Genomic DNA, 24,774 nt, shown 5'->3' on the forward strand with positions numbered 1-24,774 from the left:
GCTCTACGTTCATGTTTAAATGAAGAGGTTCACGCGATGCTACGGTCCACTAGCACGTGCACATGTGACTAACCGGTGGCTGATTTGGCTTTTTTATTCTTTCCTTGAAGCCGTTGACGATGCAGTCTCTTAAATGTTTGGTATTTGCCGTGTTACATGCTGAGATCCCTGTTAACCCTCCACTCTCTGGTATTGTGTCATCTTCACATTCGGGCCTGACTGCTGCTCATCATGACATCTTATTCAGTCCCGGCTTCAAAGGCCGTGACGAAGAGATTCAAACGAGCAGCACCTTCAAAGCCTCGTCGGCACAACGCTGCACCGAGTCTTTCTCAAAGAAACACGGAGACATGTGACCAAGAGGACGACCAATCAGAGGAGGCCTGAAACCAGATGTGTAAAGTATGGACCACATGTAGGTAACAACCAGGAGGCTCCTCCACCACGCTTCAGAGCGATGCATGAACATTGTGCTTCTGCAAGTCCCTGTGTGTGTGTGTGTGTGTGTGTGTGTGTGTGTGTCATTATGTAAGCGTCCATGCTGTGATATGTGATATGATGATGCTTTGTTCCCACGCATGGAAATTAGCTCTAACAGACCGACACGCTGAAGAGCTGAGAGTGGGTGTATACAAGTGTGTGTGTGTGTGTGTGTGTGTGTGTGTGTGTGTGTGTGTGTGTGTGTGCCTCGCTGTGGGCCGGGCCACACACAGCAGCTGTGTTTCTGGGGTTACGACAGTAAAGTCATTTCAGGAGAATGTTCAACAGTCTCCAATCGGAAGAGCTGAACATCCTGGTCCTTGTTTGACGGTAAAGTACTGTCACCTGGTGCAGATGTGTGTTCTCTTTGAGACATCTTGTTGTCGATGGAGAACTCTGGTGCCATCGCTCGAGAGAACGTCGGTCTTCTAAAGTCCCGTTTCCTCGTCCCTGAACCAGGACTGCTCTCTGTTTACACGACGAGGAGTTCCACACGGTACACAACCAACGTTAGCAGCACTTTAAAGTCAGCACGTTCTCCCATCTGTCGGGTACTGTCGTCACTGAACCGTCTGCTCACACGTGATTGGCTAATGTAGCAGAGAGAGCTCCATGCTACCATGTTAGCATGCGACCATGTTAGCATGCGACCATGTTACCATGCGACCATGTTAGCATGCGACCATGTTAGCATGCGACCATGTTAGCATGCGACCATGTTACCATGCTACCATGAAGCCATTCCACTGAACTCTGTCAGTGAGCACGGAGGAAGAACTCATTTTAAATTCAGCTCAATCATCCTCTGAAGATATTTCCACATTTAAGTCAGAGTTATGTACAGTCTGGGTTTAGTTTTACAGTCTCCACGTCTGTAGGCGCTGACCTCAGTGACCTGCTGTGCCTCTCCATCACTCTGACAGAAACAAGTTATGGATTGAACTTCTTTTTCCTGGTTTTAATATCCAAGCGAGGGTACGAAAAGTCTGATCTCATGAGTTTCCACTTTAAGGCCGGCGGCAGCAACAGCTTCTGATTATGTGGAGGTGGAATAACACACACTGGATGGACTGGAACACCTCTGCACTCCTCCAGCACTCGCTCTCATTACTTCAGGACCAACTCGTCAGCGTAAAGTGAAGAGAGATCCCGATGCAGACGCCGTCTGTTCCCATCCGGTCAGCTGCAGTCGGCTGCTCGTACTCACACAGAATGACTTCTCTGGAATTATGGGAAATGATGTGCAGAATGTGGAACAGATTCTGCACAGGAAGGAGATTTCAAAGTGGATCTGGAGGGATGGAAGCAGCAGAGAGAAGGACGAAGACCGAGGAGGTGTCATGATGGCTTCATGAGACCTTTATTCTATTAAAGCCGTCTGGAGTCGAAAGCTGTGAGCTTTGAGCTCCGGCCGCTTTCTGGGCCAACAGATGATTAAAGCTGCGAGTGGATAAACGGACAGAACAACAGAGGACAGCAGGTCAACCCTCCGGCGACCAGCTCAGCCTGGAGGAATGTAATGGACTTATTATCTTTGAGATCTTTCCGTATCTTCTGGACTCTGGAAATACACGGACACCAGCTGTCCAGCTGTGGACATGCAGTCGATTTCACTTTACATCTTTAAAACTTTCAACAAAAGCTCTTTGAATAAAGCTGGTAATGTAACAAACAAGTTCCCCGTCTGGATCAAGACGTGACTCAAACAGTCCTGATGAAGCCGATTGGCTGAGTTTCTGTGTTAAACTATAAATAATGAATAACTAATGATGGGTTTAGTTTCCTCACACTTTGATTGTTCACCCGGATTTATGATTTAGTCAAGAAAGCAACAGACGATATCTCCTGACTGTCTCTCCGTGCTCAAACACCTGATGAGAACATCTACACCTTTATATTCCCAAACCCAATGCTGCATCACTCACACGCGCACACACACACACACACACACACACACACACCTAATCCCTTGTAGCAACATCACCTGACGACACACTCACTGTCCACAACTGCTGTGTTCTAATCTAATTAGTGTTTAATGCTGTTGTTTCATCACAGCTGCCTGGTGGAGGTTGACCTTTAATAAATGAGCTCTCTCTCTCTCTCTCTCTCTCTCTCTCTCTCTCTCTCTCTCTCTCTCTCTCTCTCTCTCTCTCTCTCTCTCTCTCTCTCTCTCTCTCTCTCTCTCTCTCTCTCTCTCTCTCTCTGATCTATAGAAGCACGTTTCTTTCAAATACATCCGTGTGACTCGGAGAAGAGGAGGCGAGAGAGAGAAACCTCCCATCATGCAGTGCTTCTGAGGGGCTCTCGGCTGTAATTGGGTTCTGTTCTCCTGCAGTAATGCGGCTCTGATGGCTACTTATCCTTCACGGAACAAGCAGCAGCCTTCTTGGTAATGAGAGGCCGTGGCGCTAACTCTGACACTCTTTTGGTTTTAATGACGGCGGGAAGTCTTCACCGCAAAAGCATCTTTTTCTATTTTTCAGAAGCTCTTCGATGACATTTTAAAATCTTCAGATTGACTTTGTAGAGCAGTGAACATTCCCAGAGCGTACACAGCGGCCTGCGGGAGTGATGGCTTTCAAACACAATGAGCTTCAACACACGCTTGATCTCCTGCATGAAGAACTGCAGAAGATCCCCTGAAAGGTATCCAGAGATTACAGCAGTTCCAGAGGAAAGAAGGCGGGATTACTGGAAACATCATTGATCGAGCTGTTCCATAAAATGACCGCCATCATTTTGTGAGTAGCGTTTAGTGAGTGAAGGCTTCAACATGAGCAGGAGAAGCAGAAACAGACTCAACCTGTGATGCAACGAGACGGCTTCATCCTCCTCGTCCTCCTCGTGTGTTAACACGAGTGATGCTTGTTCATGTTCACTCTGGGCCTTCAATGGAGTCACATCGTGATGACATCGCACACCATCAAGAGGCATCATGACGCCGTTGATCCGATTCCCCAGTGAACTGAGATGACTATCTGTGTGCATGTAAACACAGGCAGTGTAAATACAGACGCATCTCTCTCCTCTTCATCATTCCACTGGAAACTAGTTCTGCATTAAAGTTCATGAAGTTAATAACATGAGGAAAAGTATTTCATTCACACCGGAGTAAGAAAGGACAAAGGGAGGATGAAGACAGAGGGAGGATGAAGACAGAGGGAGGATGAAGACAGAGGGAGGATGAAGACAGAGGGAGGATGAAGACAGAGGGAGGATGAAGACAGAGGGAGGATGAAGACAGAGGGAGGATGAGGACAGAGGGAGGATGAAGACAGAGGGAGGATGAAGACAGAGGGAGGATGAAGACAGAGGGAGGATGAGGACAGAGGGAGGATGAAGACAGAGGGAGGATGAGGACAGAGGGAGGATGAAGACAGAGGGAGGATGAAGACAGAGGGAGGATGAAAACAGAGGGAGGATGAAGACAGAGGGAGGATGAAGACAGAGGGAGGATGAGGACAGAGGGAGGATGAAGACAGAGGGAGGATGAAGACAGAGGGAGGATGAAGACAGAGGGAGGATGAAGACAGAGGGAGGATGAAGACAGAGGGAGGATGAAGACAGAGGGAGGATGAAGACAGAGGGAGGATGAAGACAGAGGGAGGATGAAGACAGAGGGAGGATGAAGACAGAGGGAGGATGAAGACAGAGGGAGGATGAGGACAGAGGGAGGATGAAAACAGAGGGAGGATGAAGACAGAGGGAGGATGAAGACAGAGGGAGGATGAAGACAGAGGGAGGATGAGGACAGAGGGAGGATGAAGACAGAGGGAGGATGAGGACAGAGGGAGGATGAAGACAGAGGGAGGATGAAGACAGAGGGAGGATGAAGACAGAGGGAGGATGAGGACAGAGGGAGGATGAAGACAGAGGGAGGATGAAGACAGAGGGAGGATGAGGACAGAGGGAGGATGAAGACAGAGGGAGGATGAGGACAGAGGGAGGATGAAGACAGAGGGAGGATGAAGACAGAGGGAGGATGAAGACAGAGGGAGGATGAAGACAGAGGGAGGATGAGGACAGAGGGAGGATGAAGACAGAGGGAGGATGAGGACAGAGGGAGGATGAAGACAGAGGGAGGATGAAGACAGAGGGAGGATGAAGACAGAGGGAGGATGAAGACAGAGGGAGGATGAGGACAGAGGGAGGATGAAGACAGAGGGAGGATGAGGACAGAGGGAGGATGAGGACAGAGGGAGGATGAAGACAGAGGGAGGATGAGGACAGAGGGAGGATGAAGACAGAGGGAGGATGAAGACAGAGGGAGGATGAAGACAGAGGGAGGATGAGGACAGAGGGAGGATGAAGACAGAGGGAGGATGAGGACAGAGGGAGGATGAAGACAGAGGGAGGATGAAGACAGAGGGAGGATGAGGACAGAGGGAGGATGAAGACAGAGGGAGGATGAAGACAGAGGGAGGATGAAGACAGAGGGAGGATGAAGACAGAGGGAGGATGAAGACATCCAAGGTGAAGACATCACCTCTGACCAACCAGCTCATTTCTGCACTCCATCCCTTTGAGTGCCCCCCCCCCCCCCGGAACATTAAGCCAGCCTGAAATCAAGAGATTGCATCTTCACCAGAAACCCCACAACAACAACAACAACAACAACAACAACAACAAACACAGCCATCAGTGAAGATCAAGGCCGTTGATGGATCGGCGTGTCTCCACCGGCGCCACATAAATGGCCAGCATCCTTCAGGGCGCGGTGGAGGAGGAGAGCAGCGCCGGCTTCTTAAAGATCCGAGCGGCACTTTGGTTCCATGCTGAACGTCATCGTTTACACGTTTCGGAGGCCGTTAGCGGCAATGACAGCGTTTGAATGCGCTCACAAACCCGTTAAAGTGCCGGCGCTTCAGTCAGCGGCTGCGTCTGAAGGTGCTCCACGGTGAGCTCGGAGTCGCCTAAAGAACGACTTCTACCACCGCATTACCTGAAAATATCTGATTCATCTTCACTGATGAACTTACCGGCAACCAGTCTCCAATGCAACTTCACACAGAGACAATAAATGGACTTGAAATAAACGTCCTTGATTCTCAGCTACTTTCACATTACAAGACATCAGTGTTGATGAATCTAATCATCACTTCGTGTATAAAACGAGCAGAGCCAATGCTGATGTACTCAGGTTGCTGAAGTCCAAAACCCAAAGATACTCCATACACACTGATATTAATAAGAATAAAGCAACATTTAAATAAAGCAACAATACATTTCCAAAGCTGGAACCAGTAAACACACGAACACATGGAAACTGTTGGCGACTGGCTTTGTTTTGTTGTATCTTCTGGGTTCAAATATCAAAGTTGAATTGTCAATTCAAAAGCTTTCGGCCTCTTACCACCACAGAGCTCATGTAATTACTTCATATTCGGCATTTAACATTTTTCGGCAATGGAGCTGGAACTGTGACTTCTTTCTGCTCCGGCTTAGTTTGGTATCCATTTTTATTTTTTCCCCGAGCAATTAGGTTTTACTGCTTTAAGAAGTGAAAGCATTAACAAAGGGGAGCAAGAAAATCCATCTGAATAACACTGTGTAATGAAAGAATTGTGCCGTTTATAACGTTTAACATAATGGAAGGCCATAACTGGCAATTTACATAATAATGGGAGTGGGGGTGGGAGTGGGGGTGGAGGTGGGAGTGGGGGTGGGAGGCTCAAACTAACAGGACTTTCACCAGGAGACAGTTGTTTGTGTCCCGTGTGAAACCAGAAATAAACATTGACTGAATGTTTGTACGGTAAGAAAGTCTGCTCAGGGCTGTTATATATCTACGCTAGTTACATTGATACTTTATGTTATTAAGTCGAGTTGAGTTTTGTTTCGTTGAGTTTTGTTTCGTTGAGTTTTGTTTCGTTGAGTTTTGTTTCGTTGAGTTTTGTTTCGTTGAGTTTTGTTTCGTTGAGTTTTGTTTCGTTGAGTTTTGTTTCGTTGAGTTTTGTTTCGTTGAGTTTTGTTTCGTTGAGTTTTGTTTCGTTGAGTTTTGTTTCGTTGAGTTTTGTTTCGTTGAGTTTTGTTTCGTTGAGTTTTGTTTCGTTGAGTTTTGTTTCGTTGAGTTTTGTTTCGTTGAGTTACAATCCATTCAAAAGTTTTTATGTTAGTATTTGAAAACTCCTAAAACTATGATCTTCTTTCTAACCAATCGTTTCTCGACGTTAACATGGCAGGTGACTGGGTTGTTGAGCTCACAATTGAGGGGTTTTCTTTTAGAAAATGAAGATGAGACAAACAAATGTGTACGTTTTATATGCTGATGAACTGACTGTGTACCCAGATAAGTAGTCTGTGAGTAAACCCAGTAGCTGTGTGTGTGTGTGTGTGTGTGTGTGTGTGTGTGTGTGTGTGTGTGTGTGTGTGAGAGAGAGTGTGTTTCCATGTGTGAGTGATGCACAATGACGTAAAACAGCTTTAAAACAAGGCTCGACAAGACGTCACGACATGCTGAAAATATATTCGACAAGACATCAAAGGACGGAGAGAGAGAGACAGAGGAGGGAGGGAGAGAGACAGAGAGGACAGAGAGGACAGACAGAGACAGAGGGAGGGAGAGAGACAGAGAGGACAGAGAGGACAGACAGAGACAGAGAGGGAGACAGAGAGACAGAGAGGACAGACAGAGACAGAGAGGGAGACAGAGAGGACAGAGAGGACAGACAGAGACAGAGAGGGAGACAGAGCGACAGAGAGGACAGACAGAGACAGAGAGGGAGACAGAGCGACAGAGAGGACAGAGAGGACAGACAGAGACCCTGCTCTCGTCTCTTCTCCATCATGTATCTCCATCTTTTCATTTAATCATTCTTGTTTGCAAGTCTGACTCACACTTCCTCTCAGCCTCTCTCTCTCTCTCTCTCTCTCTCTCTCCCACTCTTTCCATCCTTTTCCTGTATGCTCACTGGCCCATCTCCTCTTTCATGGTCCATCCATTCATCCATCCGTCTTCCTGCTGAGCTCTGCAATCCAACTCTGCAGTAATGAGACTAAAAGCCAAATTCACTGAAGGCCAGCGGACGTTGCACTTCAGTGTGTGTGTGTGTGTGTGTGTGTGTGTGTGTGTGTTAGCCGAGACACAGGCCAGACATGCTCTGACACGCACATGTCTGACTCATATGTGTGAGTCCGTGTCAACCTCCAGTCTGCCTTTCATATGTACCGAATTAAAAAGAAAACACTGAACATTGCAGCTGAACATCCCTTGAATGATTCGTCACAAACCATCGGCCATCTGTTGGTTTTCCTCCTCACACCAGATCACACACACACACACACACACACACACACACACACACACACACACACACACACACACACACACACACACACACACACACACACACACACACACACACACACACACACACACACACACACACACACACACACACACACGATAAGCTCGACCGTCGTGTAGATTTCATTGAAGTGAATGATGTTAACCCAACGTTTGGTCATTTTGAATTGTTTCAGTGCAAAGTCACGTCCTCTGTTTCCGTCTCTCGGCTGCGTTATGTTTGTTCAGCCGGCCTGGAAATAAAGCCGGTCGCGTCCAGCTGGTTCCGACCGGCCCGAGACCAACGCAGCCGGCACCAGTGGAAGCATTTACATCTCGATTGAATTAAAAGGATGAGAGATCATTTGGATTTTGGTTGCTGGAGGCCACAACACACACGCACACACACACACACACACACTTGTTCTTTCACTCGTGGATTTGATTCGTTGTATATTGGTCCATCTGTCTCTCACACACACACTTAGGAATCAAATGAAGCAGACCTCATAAGCATTTACAATTCAAACACACAAACAACCACAAAACACTTGTTCTCCTCAATCTGTGTCAAATAAACACACACACACACACACACACACACACACACACACACACACACACACACACACACACCCAGCCTGCTGCTGCTGAGCAGCGCGGTCACGCCACGCAAACATCAAATGGAGACGTCAGTCTGCAGTTTGTGCAGCGAGCGGCGGCTTGATACGCGACGACTTCTCAAACAAGTTTACAGACTCGGACGCCGCTGGTCTCGACACACGAGGAGGAAGAGAAACACTGCAGCAACTGAGAGCATGCTCTGCAGAAGACATCTCCTTCAGGAGAAGATCCAACCAAAGAAACACCAGAGCGTCAGCGTGGGATGTGTTCTCAGTGTTTGGTTCCCACAGCTGGACTGCTGCTGCACCTGCCGATATAAATCAACACGTTTCAACACGTTTCACAGCCAGCTAGATGTTTACAAGTGCACCGGACTCCATGATGGCCGGTCGGCTGCCAAACCACTGCCACGCTCTTCAGGAGGCTCCAAGAAACACTCACTTCAGTATCAGGAACACTTCAAGTAGAAGAAACGTCCACCAACGTCCACCAACGCGTCCACCAACACGTCCACCAACGTCCACCAACATGTCCACCAACACGTCCACCAACACGTCCACCAACGTCCACCAACGTCCACCAACGCGTCCACCAACACGTCCACCAACGTCCACCAACACGTCCACCAACGTCCACCAACGTCCACCAACGCGTCCACCAACACGTCCACCAACGTCCACCAACACGTCCACCAATGTCCACCAACACGTCCACCAACGTCCACCAACACGTCCACCAACACGTCCACCAACACATCCACCAACACTCGAGTGGACCAATCAGTCAAATTGGGTTGTTTTTTTGTAAACGATCAGACCACTCTGCAAACTCAATGTTTTTGGCCGGATTACAGCTTCATTACTCCAACGCCATATCAACGGTAACGAAGCAAAAATAATATTCATTCACTCCTCTGGTTGTATAGAAGTCTATAGAAAATGACTCTACTTCTCTCTTGATTTATTACCTCAGTAAACATTGTAAACATGAGTTTATGTCTCAATCTCTAGTTTCAAGTCTTCTTCAATACAGCATGATGTTCATTTAGTACATTATGGTCCATTTAGAGTCACACAGACCATAAAGCAGGGGATGCTTTAGGGCGGGGCTACACAGTGATTGACAGGTCGACACCAGAGACGTATACGTCGTCTCTACGTCACTCCTCAGTCCAGATATGGTCACTTCCTGTTGATTGTAAGCAAAAAAGTCAAGATGGCGCCGGTGAAATGGCTGAACTGGAGACCTAATTTAACTTTGAAGCAGGTGGTTATTTGCTTGACGAGCAGTTGGCGGAGTATTTCACCCTTCGAGCTGAATGATACTTTACATTTTGTCGTATTTGTGCAGGTTTGCGGCCTCAGAAGCCACAGAATCCTTTCGTGAATCCGTCCGACCGTCTTAAAGCCGAGTCTGTTCAGGTCTCCACTCATTGGACTGAAAACATTTTCCGACTCACTGACCAGTGTTTCTGAAACCGATCCTGAGCAGAGGATCCTTCCACTGTATTTCACCATCACTCCCAGACACTCACAAGACTGCTGGGAGGAGGTCAGGTAGCGGAGATTCTTCAGAGCACCGGGATGTTAACGTTGAGATCTGGAAGCATTTTGTGGTTGAGAACCGTCAACATCGCTGTGACACGAAGCTGGTTTGGGTGTGAAAGCTCAGCCAGGCGTCCGGAGAGTCCTTCACAGCTGCTCAGCGTCACTCGGCGTCTCTCCGGCCACACTTTGTTGGAAAAGTGCTGAGCAAACACAGAAGGTTGCCTTTAATATCTCATTAACTTTATTTCTGAAGGACTTTTTCTCTTCAAGTCAAACTCAAATCAGGCGTTGCCTCCGATGACAACGGGCAACAAGATGTGAATGCAACTGTCGTCTAAAGAGGAACGCCGAAGACAATCACACGCAACACTGCAAACATATAAAAAGGGAAATGCAACATTGTCAACAGCCATTTTTGATCTCATATATTAATAGAGATGTGTTCATGGTCCATTAAATCTTGAAATGTTTATGAATGTTACCTTTCCAACATTCACTGGGAATAAAACACAGATTCTATTCTTCCTATTTTGGCAGTCTGCTTCTGGAAATTCATGCCAATAAAGCAAAAAACACAGAAATATGGGTCAAAATATGATGTAATAAATCACAGAAATCCTCTGCAGTGATGAAAACAAGAGCCAGGCCGCCAAAGACACGGCGTGATTGTTTTGTGTGGATTCAAAGAGCTTCATTGCTTCTTATAGTTTTTAGAACAAAGCTGGAGTCTGAGCTCCAGGTTGATTTGATGCATCAGAGAGAGTGTGTGTGTGCGTGTGTGTGTGTGTGTGTGTGTGTGTGTGTGTGTGTATGTGTGGGCGCGCACACAAATGCTTGTTTCTAAAAGTTTATTTGTTGATGTGTTTTATACTTTCTCCTCCTCCATCCATCCCCTCATCATCATCATCCTCCTCTGATTGCTAAATAAAACACCTCCATCTTGCTTCTCTACACAGTGTGTGTGTGTGTGTGTGTGTGTGTGTGTGTGTGTGTGTGTGTGTGTGTGTGTGTGTGTGTGTGTGTGTGTGTGTGTGTGGGTGTGTGTGGGTGTGTGTGTGTGTGTGTGTGGGTGTGTGTGTGTGTGTGTGTGTGTGGGTGTGTGTGTGTGTGTGTGTGTGCGTAGATGATGATGTAATTGATCAAAGGAACAAGCAGGGACAAGCAAACAAGAGTTGAAGATCCAGAGAGACACACACACACACTGAGCGTGAGAGAAGAAAGAGAGCAGCACGGTGAGCAACAGTGTTCGAGAGCCAGATGAAAGCCAGAGGAGCAACAAATAAAAGAAGATGAACAAGCGTCCGTCTCAGAAGCTGTTTACATCACAACACCCACACAGAGACTTCAGGGCCCCGTTCCACGTACGTGGCTAACAGAGTCAGCCGGATACTTTTCAGGATAAGATGACGCAGATCAGGCTTTTCGGTTCCACGAAGCAAGTTCGGCAAAATCACCACGGCAACACATCCAAAAGCTTGAACCTGCTCCAGCGCAGGCAAACTGAAGGTAGCTGGATAAGCTGCCACTCCCCCGGAAAACATGGCCGCTCCCGTCACATACGGTAGTCTGATGCGCTTGCGCATATACTGGGGGTTATACGGGAGTTGATGAAATGCATGTAAAGTGAGACGTGATCCTTAAAAGCAGCGGAGCAAACGAAGAAGTTACGTGGCACGGGGCCCAGCTCTGGTGTCAGGAGCTCAGAGCGGGACGAGATCAAACAAACACGGGCTGCCGTTTGATGCTCGCTCTATATTTGGACGAGGAGGGAGTCGATCTCGTGGCTGGAGGGTTCTCTCGTTACCCAACGCAACAGAGGAGGAACGAGAGAGAGAGAGACGTAAAATAAAGAATCTCAGTCCAAATCAAAAGTACAACTGTTTACACAGATATCACTGCCATCTCTTCTTCATGAATCATATGGATGCTTTACTTAAACGCAGCTTTATTCTTGTGGTTAAGTAGTCATGTTGTGTCTGTGCTTGTCTTTTTTTGTTTGTTTAATATCATATATTTTGATTAATGTATTGCCTTTATTGATAGGTGTGTGTTGTTAGTTTGGGTTTGTTGCATTTAGAACAGCTCTTGTTTTTGTCTCTTTTGGATATTTTTATTGAAGATTACTTTCATGGCAGGAGGGAATGTGGATCTAATGAAACAAACACGTTACGTGAAGATCTTTTTCTCAACCCAACTGAGCAGTTTAGTTGCCTCAACCCAACTGAGCAGTTTAGTTGCCTCAACCCAACTGAGCAGTTTAGTTGCCTCAACCCAACTGAGCAGTTTAGTTGCCTCAACCCAACTGAGCAGTTTAGTTGCCTCAACCCAACTGAGCAGTTTAGTTGCCTCAACCCAACTGAGCAGTTTAGTTGCCTCAACCCAACTGAGCAGTTTAGTTGTCTCAACCCAACTGAGCAGTTTAGTTGTCTCAACCCAACTGAGCAGTTTAGTTGCCTCAACCCAACTGAGCAGTTTAGTTGTCTCAACCCAACTGAGCAGTTTTGTTGTCTCAACCCAACTGAGTAGTTTAGTTGTCTCAACCCAACTGAGTAGTTTAGTTGCCTCAACCCAACTGAGTAGTTCTGTTGCCTCAACCCAACTGAGTAGTTCTGTTGCCTCAACCCAACTGAGTAGTTCTGTTGCCTCAACCTAACTGTGTAGTTCTGTTGCCTCAACCTAACTGTGTAGTTCTGTTGCCTCAACCTAACTGTGTAGTTGTGTTGTGTCAACCCAACTACGTAGTTTTGTTGTCTCAACCCAACTGAGTAGTTTAGTTGCCTCAACCCAACTGAGTAGTTCTGTTGCCTCAACCCAACTGAGTAGTTCTGTTGCCTCAACCCAACTGAGTAGTTCTGTTGCCTCAACCTAACTGTGTAGTTGTGTTGTGTCAACCCAACTACGTAGTTTTGTTGTCTCAACCCAACTGAGTAGTTTAGTTGCCTCAACCCAACTGAGTAGTTCTGTTGCCTCAACCTAACTGTGTAGTTGTGTTGTGTCAACCCAACTACGTAGTTTTGTTGTCTCAACCCAACTGAGTAGTTTAGTTGCCTCAACCCAACTGAGTAGTTCTGTTGCCTCAACCTAACTGTGTAGTTCTGTTGCCTCAACCTAACTGTGTAGTTCTGTTGCCTCAACCTAACTGTGTAGTTGTGTTGTGTCAACCCAACTACGTAGTTTTGTTGTGTCAACCCAACTACGTAGTTTTGTTGTCTCAACCCAACTGAGTAGTTTAGTTGCCTCAACCCAACTGAGTAGTTCTGTTGCCTCAACCCAACTGAGTAGTTCTGTTGCCTCAACCTAACTGTGTAGTTGTGTTGTGTCAACCCAACTACGTAGTTTTGTTGTGTCAACCCAACTACGTAGTTTTGTTGTCTCAACCCAACTGAGTAGTTTAGTTGCCTCAACCCAACTGAGTAGTTTGGTTGCCTCAACCCAACTGAGTAGTTCTGTTGCCTCAACCTAACTGTGTAGTTGTGTTGTGTCAACCTAACTGTGTAGTTCTGTTGTGTCAACCCAACTGAGTAGTTTAGTTGCCTCAACCTAACTGTGTAGTTTAGTTGCCTCAACCTAACTGTGTAGTTCTGTTGCCTCAACCCAACTGAGTAGTTCTGTTGCCTCAACCTAACTGTGTAGTTCTGTTGTCTCAACCTAACTGAGTAGTTTTGTTATCTAAACATAACTCTCCTCAGAACTCTGACATGATTGTTAATACATACCTAATAAACCAAGAGTTAATTATTACTAAATATAAATACCATTAGAAACTGCATTACACTGTAGTACAACACATCATACATGTGATAATTAAATATAACACAAAGCACTGTTTGGTATTCTGTATCAATGCCGGTGATCCAAGTTGAACCCTTAAAATGTTTGATTATGAATTCATGAAAGATTAAGAAACTATTTGTAAAACACAAACAAAGCATCATCTCAGCCTACTTTATGGAACTGCTACAACAGCAGCTGTTCATAATTAATAAATGCTCCATGAAAGATAAAGGAGTCCTTATTACGGCGCTACAGGCCATGATTAAGTCACGGTTTATTAATGAGGCTCTTTGGGTCGTCGTTCTGCAGATGAACTCACATGCGATTCTACTTTTTCAATCAAAACGTGTGAAGAGTTCAGATAGAATCAGGTTCATATTTACATCCTGAGACCGTCGTTAACCTCTTTGGTTCTGTATTCATTAAATTTGTTCATTGTTTGAATTAAACATGGGGCGGTTGAGAAAAAAGGAAATCAATTATGAATGATGGAAAACTGAGATTGAGCAAAAGGGAGGAGGGACTAAGGAAGCAGAGAAGAAGACAAAGATAAACCCTGTTTTCTCTCTCTGCTCTCATTTCAACACTCTTCAAAGATTAATGCCGCTAATATTTGGATCAATATTCATGGTTCATGCTAGTTAGAGAGACAACAGGAGCTCAATTTCTGCAAGTTTGGAAGCAAACTGTGGAGACAAATATGATCAAAGTTAATAAGTAGAACATGGAAACAAAAGTGCTTTGGAGTGTGTGTGTGTGTGTGTGTATGTGCGTGTGCGTGTGTGTGTGCGTGCGCGTGTGTGTGTGTGTGTGTGTGTGTGTGTGCACGTGTGTGTGTGTGTGCCTCACATCTCATTTTTTCTCTCTCTACCTGCCAAAGACTGCAACCTCAGACGAGCACATCAAACACGCGTGCTTCATCACATTTTTCTAAATTGAGCACAAAAAACCATCAAACACAAACTTATCTGCAATCTCTTACAAGATGGATGTTAAAGTGAAAGTTGAATCGATTTGCCACCGTAAACTCATCCCCCCTTCAGCGGTGTTTGAATTTTATATTATTTATACATTCACACACGTGTACATTCACACACGTGTACATTCACACACGTGTACATTCACACACGTGTACATTCACACACGTGTACATTCATTCCCTTCCTACTCCGCTGTTCTTAAACTGTCCACTTTACTGTTAGTTTTATAAGATGTAGACGGTTCTCCACAAACATCTACAAGGGAGCATTGTTACAACTCAACTCGACTTAACAGCAGTTTTTGTATATTTTATGGTGAATGGTGTGTTTTGCCTGAGGACACTTCAAATGGACGACTGCAGCCGGGGATCGAACAGTCGACCCGCTCTGCCACTGAGCCACCGTCGCCCAAAGGTGGAATATATTGAGACATTTCAAAGATCTGGCAACCCTGCAGCTCTAAGTATGGAATACATCTTTGAAAAGGTGACGATCAAGTTCTTCAGACAGTCGTTCGGACAATACTGGAGCCGAGTGTTCTTTAGCGTCGTGGACAACGTGACCCGTTGCTATCTGCCCATTAAGCTTTGAGAAGGGCTCATTGGTCGCTCACACAGCGGACACGGGGCCAACCGGCTCAGCTCTTTATCCTTCAACAGCCTCACCTTTGCAGGTCCTCCCTGCCACCAGCAGCACGCCTGCACGGGCTCTACCGGGCTTTCACAGCCCCTCACTTTGTCTGGAGGCCGTCCTCTGTGCGGTGGCCTTTCCTCGCCTACAGATGTGATTCGCCAGCTGGGCGACTGCCGGTTTAAATAAGCTAATTGTGGTTTTGATCCCGGGTTGTTAACATTTCTAAGCCGCCGCTGGCTGTGACAGTAATAAACCTAATTGTCCCTGCTGTGGAAATTTGGCAAAATTCAAACCCTTTTAATTATATCAAGTGTTCAGTCACTGTGTTCAGTCACTGTGTGAGTGGGAGAAGTGAGGACAAGCTGCTGCTTTCCAGAGAGCCAGACCAGATCAATCGACTCAAGAGGGATCAAAAGATATAAATAAAAAGAAAACACGTTCAGAGCGCTGGAGTCCGTGTTCGGCAGCGTCTCTCGCGTCTCCTCTGGACAAACGCCTCCTCGTGTCTGAACGCTCCGTCACTGCTGACTTTAAACAAGAAGACAGAGTGACATTAATGTCCCCAACCAGACAAGCAGGCCGTCCCACTGCAGCTCTACCGCCGTCCGCCCGTCTCCAGTTCGCTGTGATGAGGACAGACTGCAGACCCGGCACAGTCTCACAACCACCTCACGTGAAGTCACCGGTACGAGCGACTCGGCCGCTATGGCTGCCGGTACCGACAGAACGGGATTCATGGAGCGACGGGCCGTGGACCAAACGGACAGGAGAGCAGGGAGGGATGTAAACATGAGGAAGAGGACGACGCCGTCGACTGGATTCTGGATTCTCTCTCTCTGTGTCTCCCCCCCCTCTCTTTCTCTCTCTCTGTGTCTCCCTCTCTCTCTGTGTCTCTCTCTCTCTCTCTCTCAAAAAGGAGAGTCGGGCTGAGACTAATGAACCTAATGACTAATGGTCTCCTCTGGTGACGCCAGCAACAAGCTGAAGCAGTGAAGCCTCCACGCCAGAGGAACAGGCCGAACTGTCTTCACTTCAAAGAGCTCTTATGTGCCATCGATGAACAAAAGAGCAGCTGATGTTGAATAATCGGGCCGTGAAATAAGAGCCGAGAATACGAATGAGGCTCTTTCCTCTCCATAACCGCGACGTCGCCTCTCACACCAAAGGTTGCTCGAATCAACGAGGCGCTCGTTAAAAAGATTCACGCGCCGCTTTGACACCTTTGCTTACAAAAAGCATTATGGGTAAGCAGATCTCATCGTGTGTGTGTGTGTGTGTGTGTGTGTGTCTACACATGCTGCATCTGGAAAAGTCTCCAAATAACAACCAGAAATTAAAAATGAATAATAAAAGTGAAGAAGTTCTCATTTTAAATGCATAAAGAGGTTTTAACAGAGAAACATTGAAAGTTTATTTCATTATTTTATGTGCGACTTTGCGAACATTTGGCCAAATGATCATTCATTATGCGCCCTAAAATCACTAAGAACCAAGATCCAGACTCAAAGAAGAAACTGAGCAAATGAAAAGTAACTTTTATAAAATTCAAGATCATAACTTTATGAAGTCAAAGCGCTGAATACAGAACATCAAGAACCAAACCGGTGATCCAGAGAACGATAACGACGGCGTTCAAAACACAAAGAAACGAAACAAAAGACCAAACTCAGCAGAAAATCAAAAGAAGATTCAGGAGGAAAACAAACTCACTGTATTGAAAGCAATTAAGAACTGTGGAGGACAGCGTGCATCCAAAGAAAGCAGAAAGACAAAGGAAGGAGGACGGCGAGGACACAGAGACAGAAGGATGAAGAGGAAGTGAAGAACAGCGCATCCTCTCATTACACCTACTGGAGCCGAGCCGGACGGATCATAACGAGACAGTGAGCCTGATGTCGTTTGAATTGAAAAGACAATTAAAGGATGAGTGAGCAGCGCTGGAGAGTTGATCAGATTCTATCCGTGTACGAAGCGGCGGGCCGGCGTCTCGGCGGGACGTCTCGGTGGAACACAGGCATCGTGTTTCAGGATGAGAGGACGAGGAGCAGCAGGACTCCGGGCACGGAACCCGAGCGCGTCGCTCCGACAGACGCTGCAGCGAGACGTTTGGGCGTTCTTTGTTTGGAGGCTTCGACGGAGAGTTAGTGGACGTGTTGCACATCTGAATAAACAGCCTCTACTACGGAAAAACCTCTTTCACATCAAACCTGACGCAGCTCACAGTCACCAGATTTAGTTTAGTCACGTTTGAATGATTCTTTGTTCCGTGAGAGATAAAGTCACCTCCTCACGCTGCTGGCTTTGTCTCACCAACACTCCACAATGAAATGATATTTACTTCTCAAGAACGAAAACAAGTTCAAGAAATGATTCATCAGATATTAAAATTGTCAGACTGAACGTTGTAGTCTTGAGTATCAAATCAAGAAAGCAGCCGAGAGTCAGAGATACATATCGAAAGAGCAACGCGTCCTCAGACCACTCGGACAGGCAGCTGAGCCTGCTGCTCTGGATGATCATCACTGGATGATGATCTCATGAGAGGAAGAAGTACACTGCTTATATATATATCATTTTTATTTATTTTATCCTTACACACACACACACGGCAGGGTGTGAATCCCACTCATTACCCATAATCCACTGCAGCCCGGGCTGTCAGCGGCTCTGAGGACCGAGGATCATGGGAGCTCTGAGGAAAGGTCAGAGCGAGCAAGGAAGCAGATGGACGTAATCGAGACACACACACACACACACACACACACACACACACACACACACACACACACACACACACACACACACACACAGTCATCTAACAAACCGATCACCACAATGTATTGACACACAGTATTCCTCCTACACACACTCCTTTTGTTTCTCTCTCACTCACTCTCACCATCTCATTTTACAGTCATGGCAAAAGACTAAATCAAGCACAAAACAAGGTGTGTGTGTGTGTGTGTGTGTGTGTGTGTGTGTGTGTGTGTGTGTGTGTGTGTGTGTGTGTGTGTGTGTGTGTGTGTGTGTGTGTGTGTGTGTGTGTGTGAGACCTTTTAGAGAGTGAGACTGATGACTGGCTCGATACTGGATGTGGGTGAACTTAGTTACACATGTTGCCACAACAAGGATCAATGACCTGAACACAGATAAACGTCACGAGAACTCAGAACCGGTGACGGTGCTCGTTTTTCTACAGAACCGTAGGAACCGTAGGAACCGCGGCTCAGCGCTCGAGTGTAACCGCATCCCGTCATCACGTGGACTGCTGTTAGCTGTTAGCACCCGGTGGCTGGCTGAATAACGGAGCTAACGGCTAACGGATGTTGCATTGAGTTACATCACGATGCGTTCAAGCTCCATTCAGTAAAAATGAGAATTGGGCGAAGGTATATTAAAATGTCATCAAAGAATCTTTTGTAAAATGTAGTTTTTGTTGACAAACTTGAGGCCAATCATCAAAAACAGTATGCAAACAGTCATGAAGTGGTTTATGTTGAAGAATATGGATTTATTGTTTCTCAGATTGTGGAATTTCACTGATAATTGTATCGACTACAGAAACACGCCAGCGAGGACAAACAACAATCAAGCAAACCTGAATTTCAAGGCATCCCATGTGAGATTGTAGTCGCGTAGCGCTGCTAATGAACAAATCCAGAGCTCTGTGTGTGTGTGTGTGTGTGTGTGTGTGTGTGTGTGTGTGTGTGTGTGTGTGTCCTCTCTTTAATCAATGCATTTTCTCCCACACACTTTAGTGCAGCTCATGAGGGTCTCTACGGGTTCGGTGTGCTCTAGATTTCTTTTTAACAACCATGACGAAGGTGTCATAAGTCACTATTGTCTCCAACAGGAGCTGCTGACCAGCGTCACAGAGAGTCAAAACACCGTTCATATCGTCTCCGTCAGACTCACTGAGGAAACTCAGCCCTTTGAACTGAAGTCCTCTGCAGGCCGGCGCTGCGGCTTCCAAACACTCAGAATAACTACACCTGCACGTGACCCAAACGCACCGTGTGCTTTGGTTCAGAGCTGGAAGTCTGTTTTTACCTTCCTCACCACGTCTCCAGACTTCAGGGAGACGACCCGTCTTTCAAGTTGCAGTTCCACAAACACAATCACAGGAACATCAGATGCTGAAGATCGTGAAGGTGTTTGGCGGGACGGCAGACACCAACTTGCTGCGCCGTGATTCTGAGATATGAAGTTTTCAAATGAAACCCACAGTTTCACCTTCAAAAGCCAGAAACTGCCGAGTCACAGAATGATTGATGGTGGAAAGATGACTCAGCTGTTCTGCTGTAGTTCACGACGATTTTTCATCAATGGAGTGGTCTCGTGTGACGTCACAGTTTAGCTGTCGGCCATGTTGGAGTACACACAAAGCCACTGGCATGCACGGCTGAGTCGCATAACCTATCGGTGGTAAACTTTTGTGCTGTCTTTGGTTGTGGCAGCAGAGCTGATAGAGACAAGAAATCATTCTTTGGTTTGCCAGCGGTCATTACACATCAAGGAAATGACACGAAGGAGCTATCCAAGCGACGTCGCGAGAAATGGCTGTCACGCATCTCTCGAGATATAAAGGAATGGAATTTGGCGTACACTAGAGTATGTGCGGATCACTTTATAAGTGGTCAGTGATTTTATTTGCAAATTCGTTTGTGAACAGTATTTAATAAAGGAAATATAAATTAAACTTTTACATGAGAAGGTTACCGAAGCTTCATCGGCCCGTGACAGCAGTCGGTACCAGAGACGTGTCGAGCGTGTACAACAGGCGAAACACAGAGATGCAGCCTCAGCATTGCTTGATATGAGTTTAACGTCGGATCATATATATATATATATATATATATATATATATATATATATATATATATATATATATGTGTGTGTGTGGGGGGGGGGGTGACGTTAGGAGTTAGTTTAAAGTGAATTCCTGCACACAATGACATGCACGTACAATGTAAACAAACACACGTGTCTGTTTGCGCTGAGTAAACATAGAATATTGCTAAATATCGGACCAGATCTGTATATATTTACCCTCCCAATGACGATATGAGAATTCTCGACGACCGTTGCTTTGACGTCTCGGACCCATCCACTGACAAACTGATTATAAGCGTCGAGCCCTTTGTAGCACTCCAACTCGTCTTTCGTGTAAGGACTGGGGGTGTTCACGAGATACGTGTAGATGTTGGCGTAGTTTACCGATGGAAGATAAGTAGGATCGGCACTGAAACCATCTGCACTCATCGTATAGGGATCCAAGTTACCAATAACCTTCAATTTGGCCAGGTAGCGAACCTTTGATGCACTATCCAGTGATTCAAAGTATGGTATTTTCGCCGCACTTCCTTGTTTACGCGCCGCCATGTAGGATCTGTATGTACTCCAACATGGCCGACCGACCTCGTAACTAAGGAGATCGTGACGTCGGTGAGACCACTCCATACTGAGATCTATTATCAGGATTATTCATTGATTCTAAAGACAACATATTGATATTGCTCTTTCATGTATGGACACATTCCTGCTGAAGTCTTAGCATCTTCATCACAACACACGTCAACACGTCTTCATCATCACGATAATCACCAAACGACGGTGATCTTCAACACTCACCGTAATCAGCATCGTCTCAACATTCATCAGCATCATCAGCAATATCTCCTTATGTATCGTCACCACAATCATCCTCGTCATCTGTGACAATCACTGCACCAGCATGAACTTCATCATCATCACTGTTGTATTTCTGCAGCCACCATGAACAAACACGTTCACGCTGCATCAGATGAGCTCCTCAGAGCTCCGAGGCCTTCGAGCCTCTTTGTTGGCGATAACATGGAAAGTGACAGCTGGACTCAGAGCCCCCCCCCCCCCCCACAGAGGAAGACCAGGACCCGGACTCTGAGTGAGCGAGAGCGAGAGAGCGAAGCAAGTGAGTGATGGAGTGTCTGAGATAGAGCGAATCCGTCTCAGAGGAAAACGATAAGAAGGCGAAGGAGCTCCGTGCCGCATCAAAGCCCAACGGCGGTCATTAACCCCCCCCCCACACACACACACACACACACACACGCACACACACACGCGCGCACACACACACACACACACACACACGGTGTAAGTCCCTACCTTCCTGCACCGCCTGGAAAGGGTTGTTGGGCTCGATGAGCTTGATGGAGTGCGTGATCTTCTCGCTCTGCAGGACGTCATCGCTCAGGCTGAGGTCCGACACGGCGAGCTGGAACACCTCATCGTCCCGCACGGCGTTCTCCTCGAATATCGCACCTGGACAGGTGGGTGGGGGGGCGGTTGGGGTAAGGATGGAAAAAAATAAATAAAAGAAGATCAGGACGACGGCTGGACGCTCGCCATGACGCTGAGTGACGAGCATTTTTCAATTTGATTAGACATTTATGAAATATCTGACATTTGATCAGCAACACTATAACCATCAGGCTAATCAATAATCAATATAATCCTAAACTCAGCTGCAGACTGAGCCCGTTGAGCCACACGGAGTTTCCCATCATGCATTTAGTCATGAGTTCAGATCCACTGGTTACTTTGGCAACAGAAGCATCCTGAGAGAGCGGTGAGGTGAAGGTCCTCTCGCTGTGTGTGGTTTACAGGGAATCAAACTACAAACCCTCCGAGCTCTAAATAAAAGATCTGCGTAGCAACAGCGTCGTCACGCTGGAACTAGACCATTCGAAATGATTCTGTAAACGTGCTCAAGCCAGCAGCTCGTTCCTAGAACACAACACGTCATCGTAGGCCTCATTAATATGCAGGCGACCATGTGACGAGCTTCATGATGTCATCACGTGTTTGATTGACATCTTGACACTGAAACGTGCGGCAGACTGCGATCATGCCGACCGTGCTTCTTCAGACGCACAAAACATCTGGGATCGATATGAGTTATGTCAGATAATACGCTGATGAAGACGTCCTGCTTGATCTACTTAAAACAGCGTTTTGCATTAAATGTAGCTCATGTGCAAGTTCAGTCAGGAAGACATTGGCTTGTGATCGCTGTCGCTCCTCTCCGTGTAATTACTCTGTCAGCTGGTTGGGGGCGTGCACGGTTAAGCAACCAACCAGATGCGGCACACAGTTTCCTTAAGCCAATCAGCTCGTTGCTGTCAAACTTTAAAGTCTTCTCCTCTCTGCTGCTGTCAGGTGTCATTAAAGCGTTAAGCAGATGTGACCCGCCTCCACCCAGTGGCCTCCAGTCAGCAGCACAGTCAGGCTCCTGATCATCATCAGTGCAGCAACTCCTTTCACCACCACCACCAGGGTCTGGACTCCAGGGGGGTTAGGCCTGTTGGACCTCAGTACCCCTCCCCTCGGTGATAGTACTTCAGGATGGAGTCCAATCGCCAAAGACTTTGCACTTTGCATATTTGAAGCTTGTATAATAAATCATTGTTAAATTATAAAACAAGTCTCTCCTGATTGAAATTATTAAGTCGAACAAGCAACGCTGGTTTTTGTATGAACTACTTCATTTTCCAGGTAAAATCAACTTAAATAAGTTGAGTTCATACAAAAACCAGCGTTGCTTCTTCTACATAACAATTGAATGTAAAGAGTTGCCCTCATTTTGACACCTACATCAAACTGTTTTTCAGTGAAATATCAGGAATCAAGTTATTACATTTGATATCTTTTGTAAAAAACTGTCATTTTGGTTCAATATCTGCTCTGATTGGTGGACAGCTCAGTGAGTGACAGCAACGCACCTCGTTAGAAATAGAGTCACGTGACAGAGAAACGATACAACGTGTGTTGTGTGCGTTTACGTAACGATTGGCAGACACAGTTTAAGGAAAACATGCCTTTAAACAGATGCAGATTAAGTCCAAGACGATCATCGATTCTGGACATTTTCATTGTGAATCATATTTAATTGTGTCCACAGCGCCTGATCAATCAATCATCACGGGTTAAAAATAAATTGCATCCAGACAGGCGACTTTAATCAACAATGAATCTTGTAGCAACCTGTCAGAGCGGAGACACGGCGAGGGAGCTGATGTGAGGTTTATACTTTACCTGGGCCTGCTGGGGGCTCAGGACCAGACCCTCGGGGTTCTTAATCCAATCGCAAAAAAACAAATGTTCTCACTTGCAGAAAGGTTTGTTTAATTTTTCCATTTTAGTTTGAGTCTATCTCTGGATTCCTGCCTTCACCTCGACATGATGGAGGAGTCTGTGTTCTCATGACCACCAACTCTCTACTGAAGGTAGAGATGAAATGTGGATTCACAAGGACGCTGTTTCTGGAATGAGACTTTTAACATTGACCTCCATTTTATTGTGGGAAAGGCAGAAATGTCAGAGACAGATTCCTCAAAACGTGGACAAATAAACCTGATCACATGCAGTGATAGACGCCACAAGGAGTAAAGGAGAACACACGTCTCTCGAGTGAGAAGAACCTTTAAAACTCACGTAGCATCATCTGTTGTATTCAGGAATACTTTGTTATTCAATTGCATGATTTTAAACTTTGTTCTTGTGTTTTCACCTTCAGCATCAAGAAGCGTTTCGTGACATTTTAGCATTTAAATTGCACTTTATTCAAACATTTTCTGTGCATACGGTTGCGGCCCTTAAGGGCAGATTATTGAATTTCCACCTGAGCTGAATCGTTAATAAATGCCACAGAAACGTGAGAAACCAGTCTGAGCCGGAGGACGATGTGAGAGTCTGAACATTCCTACACTACATGGGGGGGGGGGGGGGGGGGGGGGGGCGGCTTCACACCGGCCAGTAGCCAAACGCAATCTGTCTGCCACTCCTCCTCCTCCTCCTCCTCCTCCTCCTCCTCCTCCTCCTCCCTCCTCCTCCTCCTCCGGCAGGTGATCAAGCAGCATTCTGGGGCTTTGGGTCCAGAGCTCTAGCGGGCTGGCCAATCAGAGGAAGTGCTGGTTTACTTTGGGATTTAGCGGCCGCTGTGATCTGCGACCATAAACTCTCATTGGCTGACAGTCAAACTATTTTATAAGCACCTCCTTTAATGTCTTGTTTTTCTGAATGTCAGGAGATTTGATTTAAAACAAACTTCGATTCTTTGTGTGTTTTGTGTATTCATGCAAAATTCTAAATGAGTTCATTCTGTTCACCAGATTTACTGCATTTAAAAGTCTTTAAACACGATGAAAGGTTTCAATCAGAACTTTCTGGATGAAACAATCTCAGAGTAACCTGGACGTTGATTCTGGAAAGAAGAGATGTTTTCAATAATAATATGCCGTTGACTCTGCGTTAAAGGAGACATTTGCTCATCTCAAGGTTCATACTTGTATTTTGGGTTTCAGGGTTAAATCCTTTATTTAGGATTAATTATTTTCTCACAGTGGCACTGAGTACTAAAGTAAATCTTAAATGAATAGATACTTCATCTTAAAAAGGTTTAGAAGAATTA

The 24,774-nt window shown here is 46.1% G+C and overlaps 1 protein-coding gene across 1 annotated transcript in view; it reads right to left on the reverse strand.

Annotated features, from left to right (window-relative positions):
* The window catches only part of LOC306795233 (glutamate receptor ionotropic, delta-1-like), a gene marked incomplete at both ends in the record, with an annotated part of 197,423 nt that overhangs the window by 162,426 nt on the left and 10,223 nt on the right, over positions 1–24,774 (reverse strand). The window contains one exon of the mRNA XM_079293676.1: positions 21,471–21,626. Coding sequence (XP_079149802.1) covers positions 21,471–21,626 — 156 coding nt within the window. The remainder of the gene's footprint in view (positions 1–21,470; positions 21,627–24,774) is intronic.

This window comes from Melanostigma gelatinosum (assembly GCF_949748355.1).
Source record: "Melanostigma gelatinosum genome assembly, chromosome: 21".
Classification (NCBI taxonomy): domain Eukaryota; kingdom Metazoa; phylum Chordata; class Actinopteri; order Perciformes; family Zoarcidae; genus Melanostigma; species Melanostigma gelatinosum.